A 17929-nucleotide genomic window follows, 5' to 3' on the forward strand; every position below is an offset into this window, starting at 1 on the left:
AAAAAGGTGGAGGTGGATAGATTAAATAACATTAGCAATGTTGATAACTGCTAAGGTTGGGAAATGGGTATGCAGGGGTTAATTATACTATTCTAACACCTAGTATGTTAAAGATTTCATACTAAAATATTTTCAAAGATATAAACACATTCCCTTTCAATACAAATAGGCTCTCTCTCTTTATTATCTACAGTTTTATCTTATCCCTCAAAGAGATAAGAATTTAAGTTAGTGCTACTAGGGAATGCAAAAAAAATCTAATGAATTCAGGCAGTCATTTACCTGCAACACAATTCAGGAAAATCATCCTTGAATCTAAGGCCAGTTCTCAGCGTGGTCATCATCTTCACCCTCACAGAACTGATATGTTTGGGTCCCATCAATTTCATCAAAGACATCAAACTGTTCAAGGCCTATAAAATAAGTACAGCTTCAAAATAAAGCCAATAAAAAAGCCAGCAAGAGCACATGAGCCCAAAGGACAAGTGCTTACCACCCTAATCTCAGAGTATCTACTCTCTAGCAACATAATGTCTAATAAATGTTGGCCAGTTCATTTTGTCAAACTTCTTATGTAGAGTTACAAAATTGAAAAATACAATTGGCTTTTGGTTTTTTTTCCCCCTTGAAGACGATTTGTTGTTTTGGTCCTGGTGGTCCTCTAGGACAATTATTTTCAATTTTCTTAAGAACATAATATCTGTTATTTATTTTCTCCATAGCTACCACAAAATGCTATGCAGCATATGCATTTTGTCCTAATGGTACTAAATTCAAAATGCTCTCAATTTAGTAAAACAAACAAGGAACAGAAAATAATACACAGAATCAGACTTATAGCACCAGCTCCAGATTCTAATGAAAGGGTAAAGAAACTCTCCAGTTAACCTTAACTATGCGCCAAAACATGCAAGCTCCTTATGGTTTAAACACAAATTCTAATTTTCTTAGATCGGAGGTGATTCTCTCACTTGGGATAACAATAAGAAAGATTCTATGCAGATGGAATAGAAATTGTTTGGGGGACTAAATTTACCAGTTGACACCAAAGTAACAAGTACTGGTTGTTGAAATTTATACAATTTAGTATTGTTATCATGTCTGTCTTGGCTCCTTAAGGTTATTAAGAGAAGAAGGGAGTACAGACTGAAATAAAAGCTTCCATTCACAGGTTTTTACTATAATTTTACTGACTGCAGAGGTAGAAAACAATAAAAGGAGAAATTTAATCTGTATCTAAAATTCTATCCCAACCTATGGACAAAAATTTCCAGCAGTGAGCAATTGTTAACAGCAATCATAATGTAACTTCATTGTGCCAAATGCATTTAAACAAACTGACAAATATTACAGTATTTTACTTTCTATAATCTAACATTTTTGGTAAATTCCAGGGACCACGACCCATATCAGACCAATTTGGACCAATGAATTCAATTATACAACTTTTGTTTGAGGTCAGGTACTGTTATCTTTTTTTCCCATAGAGCTAGATGTCATGGTGACATGAGCCTAATGCTATTGGAGCCATCAACTGGCACTTAAGTGTAGAGCCAGTCAGGATAATTTTGGCTAAGAGATTAATTTTGAGAACACTGTACCCAAAATTATGCTCTAAACTGTGTTATCCTTATACTTTTTGTTACAGAGCCAACAAATTCCTTTAGGCCAGTTTGGGTTGGATTTTCTGTCACTTATCAACAAATACCTGTAAATGATATAATTCCTTTTTTTAAACTCTCTAAAAGCTTATACAAGCTGTTCAGGAATACAGAATATAATATGTTCTATTATTTTTTATCTTTGAATCTTTGTAACTAGAAGAAGTCATAGATACTCTATGTGAGTTCTATCCCAGCATTTTATGACTCACATCACTACCTACCATTTTCTTATCTTCAATGCCAACACTGGAGCTCAGTAACTGCATGTTAAAAAAAGCCAAGATGCCCAACAATTTGGGTTGTAAATAATCAGCCTAAGAAAAAACAAAACAGATAGTATATAAGTTTTATACAGATTAAATTGCATAAATAAACATTTTAATTATTTAACTGACATTTCTACTTTACCTGACTGTAATTAGAATACTGGAAATAAACACTTGACGAATTAAGTTTCTCCAAAAGCATATATTTGCACATCCAGTATTTAAAACATTAGTGAAACTGATTTATAATCACCATGATGAAATATAATTAAATGGTGCTCTATAATAACACCATGAGCTTTTGAGTCCTAAGGAAGGGGATCCTGAGGATCTGACTCACATCAGGATCTACAGTGGAGAGGATCTTGAGGAGAAGAATAATAAAAGGCAAGTGACCGTCCTTACCTCGAGCATTTATAGCTAAGGTGGGGAAAAAAGGACTAAGAAGAAAAGTACCCTGCTGGAACAATGGTCCGACATAGCGGTCAATATCCCCCAAGTTAACAGAATTAAATGGGTACAAGGCCCTGTGTCTCCTGAAATGAATAGTCCATTCTTTCCTGACAGAGGGTCACAAAGGACATGGTATGAACTTTAAGTCAGCCAATCCTGGGTTTGAATCCCAATTCTGACATTTACACATACACTGTGTATGCTTCCTAGGTAGTATATGATCCTGGACAAATTGCTTAATTCCTCTGATTCTGTAAAATAGGAACAATGAAAGTACCTATTGCACAGATGTTGTAGAGGTTAAATAACATGCTTTAAGCACTTAGAATATAGTCGTTTCAAATTTGATATTATTTACAAACTGGGAATGTGAATATTCTGCAAAAAAAACAAAAGAATATTCCTCTCTAAAAAGCTTTATATACAGGCAGTAAAAAGAGCAAGAGTTGGGGAGGTGTAGCAATGGAAGTATTTTCCAACTCCAGAAGAAAAGTTTGCTTGCTGGATGGTGAGGCACTAATTTAAGGTCTCCAGTTTACCTATATTGGCAAGGGGCAGAGAAAGGTAGGAGGGTGTGTACTAGCACCTGATAGACAGGAAATTAAATGTCCAACATGTCTGTCCAGATTAGATGTTGGGATAAACTTTTCTCTTGCCAAGCACAAATGCTCATGTTTCCAAGCCTAAAATTAGATTTAATTTGCAAACTTCTAAACTGAGACTCAATGTAGGTTTAATAAATCACAACTCACTAATTGCATTGTTGCATTCCATGCTTCTTCAATAATAAGCTGATATAGATGACACTGAAGTAGTCTATGTTAATATTCTAATTTTAAAGCTCTTGCCCTTAAACAAATAGTTCATTTACCTGCCACTCACCAGATATTTATGATATATGCCTAGAATACTGTGCCAGGTACCGGTATATGAAATAACAGTCATTTTCTCTTTATAAAGTTATATAAGAGAGTAATATGAGTGGAAGATGTTAAATAATTAATATGTAAATAAGGTTATGATAAGTGCTATTAGGAAATAAACATGATCACATGGAAAAGAAAATCTTGGATGAGGCAGTTTAGATAGGGTGATAAGGAAACTCTGAGATTTAAAGAATGAGAAAGTTCCAGGAGGTTATTCCAAGTAGAGAGACTGTCAAGTACAAAAGCTCTGAAGCAGGAAAAAGATTGACATCTATGTTTAAGAAACACAATGAAACAATTCCGAAACATAGGAAGAAAGGAAGAAAAGAGTTGCACAATATAAGGATGGAAAGATAGTATTAAGATCATGTAGAGTCTTAAGAACAATGAAAACCATAGAAGTAATTTGAGCAGGGGACTGATAGAAGTTTAAGTTGTATGAAGAACACTTTGAATGCTGTGTAAATAACTGAGTAAAGATGTAGGAATGGAAGAGTGAAAGGAGAAAACAGTTGGAAGGTTTTTACAGTTGTCCTAGAGAAAGATGATATCACCTGTATGACTGGCAACAATGCCACAATGGTAACAGCAGAGACAGGAAGACATATTTTGATAGGACTTGCCAATACTTAATTATAAAGGATGAAGAAAATGGGCTCATGAATGTTTCCCAGGTTTTTATTAACTAGGTACCCGTTTCCTGAGACAGGGAAGACTAAGAGAGAAACAGGTTAGAGAGGGGGAAAAAAAAGATTTCTAATACACATGTTATGTTTGGATTTGAGATTCCTAAAAGACAGGCAAGTAGATATGACAGAGAAGAAGTCAGACAGTCTGTTTGCCATTCTCTCTCACCCTCACATCCATGCTCTGCCCTTTTCTGCCCTGTTCTGTGCCTGGGATGCTAACCAGATATTCTCACTTAAGATTCCTTTCCCTCTGACTTCCCATTGAATTCAGTTAACAAGAAGCACCAAATGGGGAAAACACCAGTCAGGAGGAGAGAATGTGGCATTAGTATTTCCTGCCCTCTCTTGTTTTGAGATGCTTCTGGCAGTGACTACATCTCTCTACAAAGACAGCCCTCTGTCTGCACCATGGTTCTAGCATTCAACCAGGTTCCAGTAACACCATTTCTTCTCCTTGCCTAGAACTAAGTGGAACATAATGTTCTGTTATTCCTGGTTCCTTAACATTCCCTGCTGGTTCTCTTAACAAGCCACAGCAATCAAAGCAGCCCCTTTATTAAATTATTTTCAGTTAAACATTTTTGTGTGTGCTGTCTGTTTCCTGCTAGCACCCAATTTGCATAAACCTGCAAGTCCAAAGCTCCGGACAGGTCTAGACTGAAATGAAATCACCCAAATAATATCATATTAAAGCAAAGGACCAGATGAGACCAGATTCTCTCTCATTTGAGAGAATTTCAGTAGAGAAAAAGACCTTACCTATACTGAATCAATTCTATCATTTAGATAAAGTAGAAGGAAAGAGCCAATGAGGACTAAAAATGAGCAGACAATGAAGCCAAAAGAAAATCAAGAAAATGTGGTATTACATCCACATATAGAAAGGATGGCCAGTGATACTGAATGTTACTGAAAGGTTGAATAAGACAGGATAAGAGAAGCAACCACTGAATTGACAGAAGACTGATTTTGGTTTTGATAAGAAAAATTTCAGTAGAATAGTGAAAACAGAATCAGACTAGAATGAACCAAATAATGACTGGGAAATGAGAAAACAGATTAAACTCTCTCGAGATACTTTGTTAATAGTCCTTTCAGTCTCTTGAAGGAATGAGGGCAGTTAAAAGGAAAAAATAGGAAGCTTGAGGATTTATGTATTTTCTTAGATGAAAACATAAGGCAGTAAAGTGACTGCTCATATAGATTTAAGATAGGGAAAGATAAAAAGGGATGGCATATCTTCTAACTTTCCTTAAATCCAAAAACAGATTTTAAATATAGTTAAAACTAGTAAGGTTAGTATGCTGTGCCAACTTAAACTTTTACTATGTAAAAAAATAAAACCTAAAATCATTTGAAAATGCCTATTTCTCAACACTGCTTTATGTTATTAATGCCTTGCTGTAGCTATACAATTTAAATCATCAACTTTTTCAAAATAAAAACTTCAATCTAAAATTTGAACAAATCTCTAGCATTTGGAAAAAGAATTAAGCAGCTATTTCTTCATTTCATAATTAAGTTATAAAAAGGAGGAAAAAAAACCATACAATATATTCCTTACCATTAGTTCAGGTGATATGATATCTCTTGGGCCCTGATATGGATCATCACTAGATGCAAATGAAGCAAGTATTGACAAACCATTGAAAACCTGTTGATAGTGTTCTCCAATACGCAGCAGTAATTCATTATGTAATCCTTGAAAATCTTGTCTCAACAGGCTCCCCAGTTCAATTTCTGTTTCATTCTAATCCAAAGATACATTAAAAAAAGGGGGGTTCTCTGTATTAACATCCTGGAAATAAGTATACTGATTTTAACACATTATTAGTAAATCAGGAGGTAACAAAATTTACTAATGGTATTTTCTGAAGGCACAAGAAAAGGATTCTAATCTTGTTCTCTCCTGACGGGTCTTACATGGGCCATGGACAATAAAGAGAAATGATCAGACTTCATTTTGAAATACAATTTTAAAAAAGGAAGTCCTGAGATGAAGACAAAAACAGTAGTCCAGTGATGCAACCAGAAGCCAAGGACTGCAGGCAGCCTCTAGAAGCTGGAAAAGTCAAGAGCCCTCTCCCAGTTGAGGTCTCATCAGCAGCAGGGAGACCTCCCCAGATCGGATCTCTGGACAACTGTGTAATTTAGGAAAGATACTTCTCCCAGGGCCTAAATTGCTCATCCCTGTAATGAGGTAATAACAGTACCCACCTCATAGGATTTACTGTGAGAATTAAATTAATTCATTCTGCAAATACTTCTCAAGCACCTGCAACATGCCAGGCAGTGTTCTGTCTACATCGGAGAATGAAGCAAAGATTAAATGTGGTGATGCGTGTCATGCACTTAAATGGAACCCTGGCGCTTAGTCAGAGGGGTGATGGTGGTGACTCTAGGGACCCGATCTCTTCACTCCCTCCCAGTACCTCAGTGTGCTCCCCATAGGAGTTCTTACAAGGGCACTGATCACTTGGTGGTGTTATTCCAAATACATCTTCCCAGCTCCCTGCCTCAAATAGGTTTTTATGGGTTTCCCCCAGGATCATACTGGGAACACTGCCAAAACGTCAAGTCAAAGAGAGGACAGGTGATGGTGTCTTGTTCACCTAATGAGATATCTCCAGGACCAAGAACAGTACTGACAGCAAGACTATTCCTTGAACAAATGGCTTTGCATCCTGGGTTAAGGCCACTTGCTATGTGGATTTAGACAAAGAGGCAAATGCTCCTGGTTGGAGCTGCTCAACATGAGAGCTTACAGGACTTTTCTCTGGACAGTGTCGGACTGTGGGCTGTTCTTCTGGAACATCAACCCCTGTGGCTGCAAGAAGGAAGCAGAGACCTCTTTGGGTAATCCCCAAATATGACTCAAAGCATTCCTAAATACTTGGACCATTTGCTAAGAGCAACCCTCTCCCATCCCAATTCTCTGACATTTAAGTGACCATTAATTAACTCAAGTGAACATTAATCCTGCACCTACTAGGCCTGATCAGGCAAAAAGCAGGTCTTCCTGGAGCAGAAAAGCTGTTTTCAGAGCTGCTCAGAAATCTCATGCCAGAGGTGGTTCTCCCACAGAACAAAAATCCAGTAGAAGCAAAGCCATGAGCTCATCTGCTCCAGCAGAGCCTCTGCCCTCCAGCCTCTCTGCTGACCTGTCATGCTGACCTTGCTTCTCTAGTGATTTATGCCTTCCAGGGTGATGCTGGCTGGGGCAGCAGCAATGCAAAGACAGCCTCAGCCAGGCAAGAGTGGGGAGGCCACGAGACCAAAGCCACTGGACTGTGTTTTGTTTTGAGCTGGGGTTTGGTTTTTGGTTTTGGGGGGTTTTTTTGGTTTTTAAGTGACATTCAAAAACAACTTTTGCAAAATACATGTTCCTTGTTGAAATGAGCAAGAAAGAAAAGTACAGATAAGAAAATGAAATCACCTTGAATTTCTCCACCCAGTTAAGCTTTGTTAAGTTTGTTAAGCTGTGGTAAAGGAAGATGATTTTGTCGTTTTAAATTTGAAATGTGATGTAATGCATGCTCATTGTAAATTTGTTTCAAATGTCAATCATATGTATAAAGTTAAAAGGAAATTCTCTTCCTCACCTCTGCCCTCCGTCACAACCACATCCCACAGGCCAGAAGTAACCCATGTAGTAGAGTACTAGTTTAGCTGTGTGATGGGCTTCATTTTTTTATGTCCAGTAGGCCCAGGACCTTCTGAGCCAAAGAGCACTTTCATGCTGCTGCTTGAAAGCATCCCACTGTAGTTCCCGAGGACTGAGTGAGTGTGGGGAATGAATAGGCCAGACACAGATGATTTTTAGGGCCATGAAACTACTCTGTATGATGCTATAATGGTGGATACATGTTATTATACATTTGTACAAACCCACAGAATGTACAGCACCAAGAATGAACCCTGATATAAACTATGGACTTTGGGCGATAACATGTGTCAGGTCATCGGTTATTTAGCAAATGTTCCTCTCTGGTGTGGGACATTCATAAAGGGGGAGGCTGTGGGGACAGGAACATATAGGAACTCTCTCTACCTTCTGCTGAATTTTGCTGTGACCCTAAAACTGCTCTACAACCCTTGTGGACATGGCTTCCTGTGGACAGGGACTCTGAGCAGTTAACACTTCAGACCCATTTCCCTCCTATGGTATATATGGCTGGTGTGGTTCTCCAGCCCTCCCTGAGCCTGTGGGAGGATTGCACCCACCTCCTTGAATTGAGATCAGCCTGTACCTATGACAGGGCAAGTACATGTAAGAGCTGGAATACTATTCCCGGTGGTCTTCTGCTACCACACCCTGAAGCATGGTGAGATTGTGAGTCCATAACTACTTTTTCAGGGGTAAAACTTTATTGTGCTATAATTCACATACCATACAATGTGCCTATTTAAAGTGTATAATTCAGGTTTTTTTTTTGATATTCAGAGTTGTACAACCATCAGCATGATCAATTTTAGAACATTTTCATCACCCCAAAAAAGAAACCCTGTACCTGTGAGTAGTCACTCCCCTTCCCCCACACTCATACCCAGCTCCAGGCAACCATTAGTCTAACTTCTGCTTCTCTGGATTTCTCTATTCCAGACATTTCATACTAATGGAATTACATAATATGTCACCTTTTGTGTCTATCTCCTTTTACTCAGCACAATGTTTTTAAGGTTCATCCATGTTGCAACATGTATCAGTGCTTCATTCATATTTACTGCCAAATAATATTCCATTGTATGGATAGACCACATTTTAATTATCCGTTCATCAGTTGATGGACATTTGAGTTGTTTTCACCTTTTGGTCATTATGGTTAATGCTGCTATAAACTTCTGTGTATAAGTCTTTGTGTAGACGTATGTTTTCATTTCTCTTTGGTATGTATCTGGGAGTGGAATTGTTGGGTTATAAGGTAATTCCATGTTAAATTTTTTGAGTAATGGCCTAACTGTTTTCCATTTTTTTCCTGCTAGCAGTGTGGGGGGGGTCCAACTTCTCCACATTGTCCACACTTGTTATTATCTGACTTTTTAACTGTAGCCAACCTAGTGGCTTCAATCTGCATTTTTTTTAATGAATAATGATGTGCAGTATCCTTTCATGTGTTTATTGGACATTTGTATATCTTCTTTGGAGAACTGTCTATTCATATCCTTTGCCATTTAAAAATTGGGTTATTTATCTTTTTATTACTGAATTGCAAGACTTCTTTATATATTCTAGCTACAGATCCCTTATTGAATATATGATATGATATGTGAATATTTTCTTCAAAAAAAAAATAAAAAGTCCTGTGTGGTCTTTGTGGTCACATTGCTAAGACTTTAAATTTCAGCTTTATCACTTATTAGTTGTCTATGACTCAGACAAGCTACCTAATCTGACCTCTCTGCCTTAGTTTTCTCACCCATAATGAAAAATAATAATACCTCTATTTCATTGGGGTACTGGAGTAAATGAAAGGATCCATATAAATTGTTTAGCAAAGTTTCCAACAAGAAGTAAGCTACAATACAGGTTTTTCTTTCTCAAAATGAGTAAATATACTCAATATTCAACAACTCTCCTGTGAAAAGAGATCTACTATGGCCATATAATGAAATGCATGAAATAAATTAACACCAGAAAAAACATTAGAGTCACATATACATATCTGACAGGTTCTCCTGTTCCCATGTAGTAGTTAGTATATTCCTCAAAGATACTGTTGCTAGTATGATACCAAAAGGCAAGCACAAGCTATAATCTTAAATTTAAAAACTAGCAAAAAATTGGACTAAACTGTAATTAGGAAACTAAGTCACTAAATTAAATGTTGACATTATACCAGTTGAAAGAGATTGCTTTTTCCTATAGATATAATTACTTGCATATTAATAGTCAACTTACAGCTTCAATCAATTAAAAATCCTAAAATGAATCCGCTGAGAACCTGATTGACGAACGGATAACTATCATATTCCATTATGGTGAAATGATCATAGAAAACTAAGAAAAGAATAATTCTACTTAATATGTTCGGCTAGCCCCAGGACAAAGCTTACTTGTATAATACCATTTGAGCTTACATTACTCTAGGAAAGGCTATAAATTACCCACTCTCCTTTCTAGACAAATGTTATAACAGCTTTCCTATACTGCTAATTTAAACACAAGAATAAAATATATACAAATATTTAATTACCTTCAGATAATGAAGGGCACGTTCTAATTCATCCTTAGAACAGGAACAGACCAAATGAGAAAAAATATACTTGAAGTTATTTATTAAAATCTCTCTACGATTGACATTTAATTGTTTCCCTAAAGTTCGAATGAGAGCAGAAGCTGCAGGGCTTGCTTTGGCAGCAAGATCAGGTAGCAGAACTTGTAGTGTCCTCTGAAAAAGAAATACTATAATTACCAAAGAGTACATCTCTCCAGGTGATAAAGTATTCACATAAGCTATGTGCAAAAAGATTTTACATGCCACACAAATTTGGAGTCCACATGTGACATATTTGAATTCAGATTTACCATTTATTCATTCGACAGTTATTTCCTGAGCATCTACTATGATTCAGGCATTATACTATATATACAGATAAAGCAGTAAAAAAATAGGCATGAGCCCTGATGTCATGGAGTTGACAATGTAGAGGGGAAGAGACAGACAATACATAAGCTAATGTACAAGAAAAGAAGATAATTTCTCATGACTATGCATTAAAATATGCTCATGCTTCTGGAGAAGACAAGTAATGAGTCTACAGCACCTTACTGTACTGATAGATAGTAACTGCAATAGGAGGGCTGAGGACCTGATAATATGCGTGAATGCTGAAACCATGATATTATTCATGTGAAATCTCCATAAGATTGTATATCAATGATACTGTAAAAAAAAAACTCATGCTTCAAGCCTTATTTATTATTTGAGCTAAGTAGGATTTAGACAATAGCAAGAGTAACCATGAATGCAATAACTAAGTTTTTAAATTAAAAAGTTAATGCTGCAATGTTAAAGAAAACCTTTTTAACATATCTACCATCCCAACATAGTAACAAATCTATTTTAATTTTGGTCTATTTCCTTTAAGATCTTGTTCATAAAATATATTTAAAACTCCGAACATAAAATGGTTAGCCCTTCATTTATTCATTCAACACATATCTAATGAATACCTGCAACAGGTCATTATCCTAGGCACTGGAGACATGAAGGTGAATGCACATGAGGCCCTGCCCTCAGAGATGCTTATACTGTACTTGTGCTATGTCTTTCAACTTAACATTAATCCTACAAGTCTGTAAAAACATTATAAGGTAGTTTCCACAAAGTATTCATAATTATATTCATGGTTACAATATATTCTATGACCTAAATATTAGACACTTAAGTTTCTTCTCAGGGTTGTTTAGTTTTGCTACTTGGAAAATGTCACAGTGAACAGCTGTACTTTTTGTTTCCCAGAGTGGACTTACTGAATGAAAAAGGAAGAATATCGTTGTGGTTCCTTCTGCATACTATCATATTTCCTTCCATTTATAAGCAATTTAATTTTGTTAAAATATAATAATACCATAGGGAAAAATTCTGTATGAATTACTGTTATAATTCATTAACTAAGAGTAATGACAAACTAGCTTTGGGAAGCGGTAAGAAGATAATCTACTCTACCCATCTTGCAAACCTCAGTCCTAATGACTTTTCAAAGGCTTCCCAAACCATTCCACCCTACAAATTCTGTCATCCGAATTCACACAAGATCATCTACACCACTATTACTCCAACTGTTTCAGGGTAGAAATGACCATATTAGAGTTTGCATTACCAAAGGAACTCATCAGAGCACTGAAGATGTAAGGGCTCAGCCAACTGAATTAATCACCATTAACCAATTGGTATTAACCTTTCAGGATACCTAATCATATACAGCAGTGACTCAAATCAACACGAACTTAAGTTTTATAACATAAGTAACATTATTATATCAAAGTCAAAAGAAAATGTAATTTGAAAATCTAGAGTCTATATGCTCCTCAGAGCATTGCCAGATTTTTAGAAACTCTAGAATGGAATAAACACAAATTATTGAATTAAAAACCCTCAGTTAAATCAACTATACCACAACTTACAGTCAGGAAACGATTAAGATCAGGAAAGTCAAAAACATTGGCAATTTCAGACAAGGTATTTAAGGCCATCTCTCTCTGGTGAGCCACATCTTGTTTTTGGGTCTCAGCATTCTGGCATGGAGTGCTAGGAAGTGCTGTCATCTGACTGGAATGAAGGGATTCTACCAAAAACTAGAGCAAAATGATTTGTTAATTTTCATGCAAGGAAGAAAACTAATACTTTTTAAGCTAACATAAAGGATAGTATTCTAAATGTATTACCTAAGTTAGTTCATTTAATTTTTATAACAACCTTAATGAGGTAGATTATGTCATAATCTGCCCTTTAACAGATGACGTAACCAGGCTTAGTTAAGAAATCTGAATATTCTGCTAAGGATTACAGTACTGACACAAGGCAAAGCCAGTATTTTAACAAAACCTAACTTTTCAACCATGAATTCAATCAGCCTTTTTTAAAACAAAATGCCTTATCCATAACATAAAGCCATATAGTTTTTCCCTAAAAGAAAGGCATCTCTTAACAGATTAATAATAGAACACAATAATTCAACATATTATTATAAGATAACTTTCCACTCTTCTATTGCATCTGTATCATCAGACCAAGATGCTAAAATATAAAACTGGCAAAGGCAACCTATGATATGGGAGAACACATCCATAAATGATAAATCCAATAAGGGACTAACAACTATAATACATAAAGAATTCACATTACTCAACACCAAAAAAACCAAATAACCCAGTTAAAAAATGGGCAGATGACCTGAATAGACATTTTTGCAAAAGACATACAGATGGCCAACAGGCATATGAAAAGCTGCTCCACATCACTGATCATCAGAGAAATGGAAATCAAAACCACAATGAGGTATCACCTCATACCAGTCAAAATGCACACTATCCAAAAGACAAAAAATAACAAGTATTGGCCAGGATGTGAGAAAAAGGGAACTCTTCTATACTGTTGGTGGGAATGTAAATTGGTGTAGCCACTGGCATATGGAGGTTCCTCAAAAAACTAAAAATGGAAATACCATACCACCCAGTAATTCCACTTCTAGGAATTTACCCAAAGAAAATAAAATCTGTTTTTTGAAAAGGCATATGCATATCTCTGTTTACTGCTGCATTATTTACAATAGCCAAGATATGGAAGCAACCTAAGTGTCCAACAACAGATAAATGGATAAAGAAGATTGGTACATATATACAATGGAACAATATTCAGCCATAAAAAAGAAAGAAGTCCTGACATTTGCAACAACATGGATGAACCGAGAGGGTATTATGCTAAGTGAAATAGCCAAGCAGAGAAGACAAATACCATAAGATTTCACTTATTTGTGGAATCTAAAAACAAAACAAAACAAAATGAACAAAACAGCAATAGACTCATAGACACTGAGAAATGACTGGTGATTACCATGGGGAAGGAGTTGGGGTGGGTGGAGGAAATAGGAAAAAAAAAACTGTAAAGATTTAGGTTCTCTTAAACTGAATACATCATTTAGAAAATATGTATTGTTTAATGCACACACACATATACATTTCTTTAAAACATTTTCACAATACAGCTATTTCCTTAGCCAAGGCTGATTGCTGACTCTCACCTGACAGATGGGTTTCTTATACTGGCTGAAAAAATTTTGTAGTTTAACACTTTTAGCTGCCACCAGAGCTCTGATTTCTGTGTATGCTGCTCCAGAAACAGATGTTGACTTGGATAATAAACAATGCAGTAAGTGCAAAAGAGCAAAAGGTACCAAATCTCCTTTTGCTGCCCTAAAATTTTAAAAAAAGTTATCATTGTCTCAGAAATAATGGAAACCCACAAATAAATACACACTAATATCATATTTTTCTCTGTATCATATCTTATATCACCACTTCTAACACTAGGCAAATGAAAAAGAAGTATGACCAAAATAAATAATAAAATAATATATAAATGCTGCTAAATATACCTTCCAATATCTCCTGTTGTAAGAATCAAGGTATCTTTCAACTCATTATTTCTTGAGATTTGAGCATGTGTATATGCTTCCTTCATTCTTAAGACAAAAAGCTAGAACAATAAAATGAACTAGTTGAAGAAATTTTTAGATCCAAATTTATGAAAACACAAATACTTAAAATAAAAATTATCAACCTCTTTTATAAATCCATCTTCAGAGTCCAAGGATTCCAAGATATGCTTGATATTTCCACTAAAAGCCACTCGAACATCCTTGTCTGGATCTTCCATTAAATTTAATAAAGTTCCAAGAACTGTTTTTACATCTGTTTCATCTTCTCTAAAATCAAGATGCTTACAAAGATGATACAGATTATCTATGAAAGCTAAAGAGCAAGAGCAATTAGCATATAATACCTAATTTAACACATTACATATAGAAATTTTACTGTAAAAATACTGTCAATAAATAATAGAGTAACAAGAATTCTAAGGGGCCTTATAAGGTCAATATGTATTATTTAAATTTGTAGAGCACACAGAACAGTAGAGGATAAAATGAATACTTAAAAATTTAAATTTACTTTATACTTAAAAAAGTTATAAATAATTTAAATCTAAAATAAATTACAGAAAATTTTAAGTTTAAAATGACTAGTCACTTAAATTTTGTAGATCATTTTATATTACCAAGATAAACTTAAAAGAGTATTTCACTAATCCATAGAACTGAGAAGTAGGGCAATCTTAGCCTTACTGTTAATCTTACAGGATTTATGGCATCCTAGAAATCACCTATCATATATTATTTTTAAAAGTTGAAAACAAGTTGCAATTTCTACCCAAACAAATGGATCTTCCAAGTATCTGTGTATATCTCATGCTCCCAACAAACTCATATGTCATAACCACTGGAAAGTAGCCAAGTAGATATAATCTACAGTCCTCAGTTTAGCAAAGTATCTATTTGAAATTCTGAAGGTCCAAAGTAGTGGCCGGGGACACATTAATAAGGTCCCTGTTATCACTAAAGATGATATAGAATACTGAACCTCACCAATATTGGCAAACATGAGGTATACCCCATTACACTGTCAAATCACAAGAGCATCTGAAAAATCCAAAAATTACTTCTCTTGTTAGTTTTGTGAAGCATTCTAATACCAGACATCCCATTTATACATAATCATTACATGAGCACTGAATTTTCTTAAGGCTTCAAGCTAATTCTATCATTGATTTTTAAAAGAGAGCTTAGATTTAAAAATATTAATAAATCTAACAAATCACTCACCAAGTTTCACTGGACTAGATATTTTTTTTTTCAGTAGGAAAAGGAATGGCTTGCAAACAGAAGCTTTTAGTCGAGAAGATGAACATTCATGTTGAGAAGTGACCTTTAGGCTCTTACAGAGTAAGTCAATATGTCCATGTTCAGAGAAAGGTTCTGTTAAAGAACTTGTCACGTAAAACATGCCATGAAGTGTACAGACAAGTTGACCAAGTACAGAGGCAAATTCTTTCTTGACAATGTCAGAATCATCTTTGACTTTATCTCTGGAGGGAAAATGAAAATATTAAACCTTCTTGCTTTCTCTTATTGTCTAGTCTTGCTTAATTTTGGGTAAAAGGTACGACAAATTAATTATGACAAAGCCTAGAAGGGAAAAATTTAATTTCTAAAGCGAACAGCAACATTTGCTCTGTATATCCATCAATAAACATATATTTTCATGTAAGATCTTCCCAATCAAGTAATATTCAAATTAAAATATTACACACATCAAATATAGTTCCAAATTAGCAAATATAGTATCAAAGACATCAAATATAATACATACATAAGAAGCTTGAGAACTCTGCTACAAGAATTCTGCTGCTGCAGTAAGATGAAAAATCCATTAACACAACTGGCCCGGATTACTTCATGGGAGCTCTGTAGTGCCCAGCTGTACACTGCTGTTCTCCATTCAAAGAATACTCTTCTTGGAAACAGAGTTAGAAGAAACACACATTGTGACTGTGCCTCTGGTGCTGAAAAATTTAAGATTATTAAATAAGATTTCTAATATATATAGATATATATGTATTTCTAGTATATATATATGTGCATATATATACACATACATATACACATGTGTGTGTGAATATACATATATACACATACACACATTTTCATTCTTGTAAAGTCAAGTAATGTTTAAAATGCATATAATATTAAGTAAGAGCTCTTTTTCCAAAAACAAAGCATGGTACTGAAAAAAGTCTATGTATAATCTTTTAGATAATCAGGGAAATGCAAATTGAAAATCCATCAGATAGTGAAAAAAGTTTTTTAGATAAGTTACCCTGTTGACATCTTTTCCCTTTTCTTTTAGTTAGATATAAAAAATTTTAAAGTCTGACAATGCTAAGTGTTGGTGGGGGAAACAATGGGAACTCTCAAATGTCACTAACATGAATGTAAACTAGAACATCTGTGGAGAACAATGTGGCAGAATAGGGATAAGGATACACAATGCTACAATTTGTTACTTTTTACAAGCTTCTTCTCTTTGTATTATTAAAGACATATCTCCTCTTTCAATTACTGAAAAAATAGAAATGATAAGTGTAAGAGTATAAGAAGTCCTATATAGAGATGAGTTAAAACAAACCACTCACAGAATTCTGTGACCACTTACAGTAGCAATCTGAAATCCTCTGGCTTAATGTTAGAAGATCACTGGCAAATGTGGTCAGCTTTAAAGAGTTATCATTAGAATGGGAATAAATCCATGGAAGTGACAGCATTCCACATAAATCTTCTAGAATATGATCTTCAAATGAAGTTTTTACTACAGAAACATACAACAGGTGAGTAATTATAAACATTTCCTTAATCATATTTACCTGGGTCCTTTTCAATAAAAACAAATGTTCTAAACATCTAGTGGAATTACAGTGAACATTCAATAAAAAGGGGTTCTTGACATAAAGATGATGATCTGAGGGTGAACCCAAATAAATTAAATATGACTATAAAAATATGTATCTTAGCATTTTTAAAAAGAAAGATCATACCATTGACCAGATTGTCCGATCATTTTTACTGACTGAAAGAGAATAATAAATCAAAATATTATACACATGTATTTGGAACTTAGAAGTTACTGACAAGCTTAAATGAAATGAAATTAAGAAAAAACTTTTGGGTATTTCTTTTAGGCCCTTAGGCATTAGGCAAAAGAGAAAGGCTATTTCTATACTGATTACCTGTAAAGGTTATTTTGATCTATTACTTATTTGTACCTACCTTGAATATAAATCAAAGCATCAAATATTTTCACCACTTTATCAATAATTTTCTCCACATCAGGTTTTTCAACAGATTCTAATAAGCTCCTACAGCTCCTAAGCACTTTTTTGTAAAAATCCAAAGACATCCAAGTTACCACCACTGAAGTTTTCTTCATACATTTCTGTTGACAGTCCTTGAAATTATGGCTGCAATTAATGCATTTTTAAGACACAGAATTAAAATGAATTGTGTTACAGTCAAAGCTAATACTGTAGTAAGTCAAAAGAAATTATGAATATAAAACTAATTTATAACTTTAAAATCAAGTCAAAGTAAATATGTAAATCAATTAAAATATCATTTTAAGTTTAATCTTATATCAGTCTAAATTACTCCTAGGACTTAGAATTAAAATTAATCTAGGATATTTAAATGTGGCATCACCAGGCTTAAAAATGATGGAAGATATGCCTGTGTAATTAACTGGCTTGATAAGCCCTTTCTTAATTATAGGACAAGGGCAGACTTCAGCTAACTAGCTGTTTCTGCAAGTTATCTCAAAT

At 34.8% G+C, this 17929-nt stretch overlaps 1 protein-coding gene across 5 annotated transcripts in view; it reads right to left on the minus strand.

The window, feature by feature from the left end:
• ATR (ATR checkpoint kinase) overlaps nucleotides 1–17929 on the minus strand; it is a 127888-nt gene that overhangs the window by 86325 nt on the left and 23634 nt on the right. For all 5 annotated transcript variants that reach the window (XM_073232325.1, XM_017660861.3, XM_073232328.1 and 2 more), the window contains 12 exons: nucleotides 17382–17572; nucleotides 16771–16923; nucleotides 15928–16120; nucleotides 15381–15643; nucleotides 14282–14472; nucleotides 14097–14197; nucleotides 13743–13914; nucleotides 12127–12297; nucleotides 10193–10387; nucleotides 5563–5748; nucleotides 1886–1978; nucleotides 283–413 (listed from right to left, as the gene is read on the minus strand). In XM_073232325.1, coding sequence (XP_073088426.1) covers nucleotides 283–413; nucleotides 1886–1978; nucleotides 5563–5748; nucleotides 10193–10387; nucleotides 12127–12297; nucleotides 13743–13914; nucleotides 14097–14197; nucleotides 14282–14472; nucleotides 15381–15643; nucleotides 15928–16120; nucleotides 16771–16923; nucleotides 17382–17572 — 2040 coding nt within the window. The remainder of the gene's footprint in view (nucleotides 1–282; nucleotides 414–1885; nucleotides 1979–5562; nucleotides 5749–10192; nucleotides 10388–12126; nucleotides 12298–13742; nucleotides 13915–14096; nucleotides 14198–14281; nucleotides 14473–15380; nucleotides 15644–15927; nucleotides 16121–16770; nucleotides 16924–17381; nucleotides 17573–17929) is intronic.

The sequence above is a fragment of the Manis javanica genome, chromosome 3 (genome assembly GCF_040802235.1).
Source record: "Manis javanica isolate MJ-LG chromosome 3, MJ_LKY, whole genome shotgun sequence".
Lineage (NCBI taxonomy): Eukaryota > Metazoa > Chordata > Mammalia > Pholidota > Manidae > Manis > Manis javanica.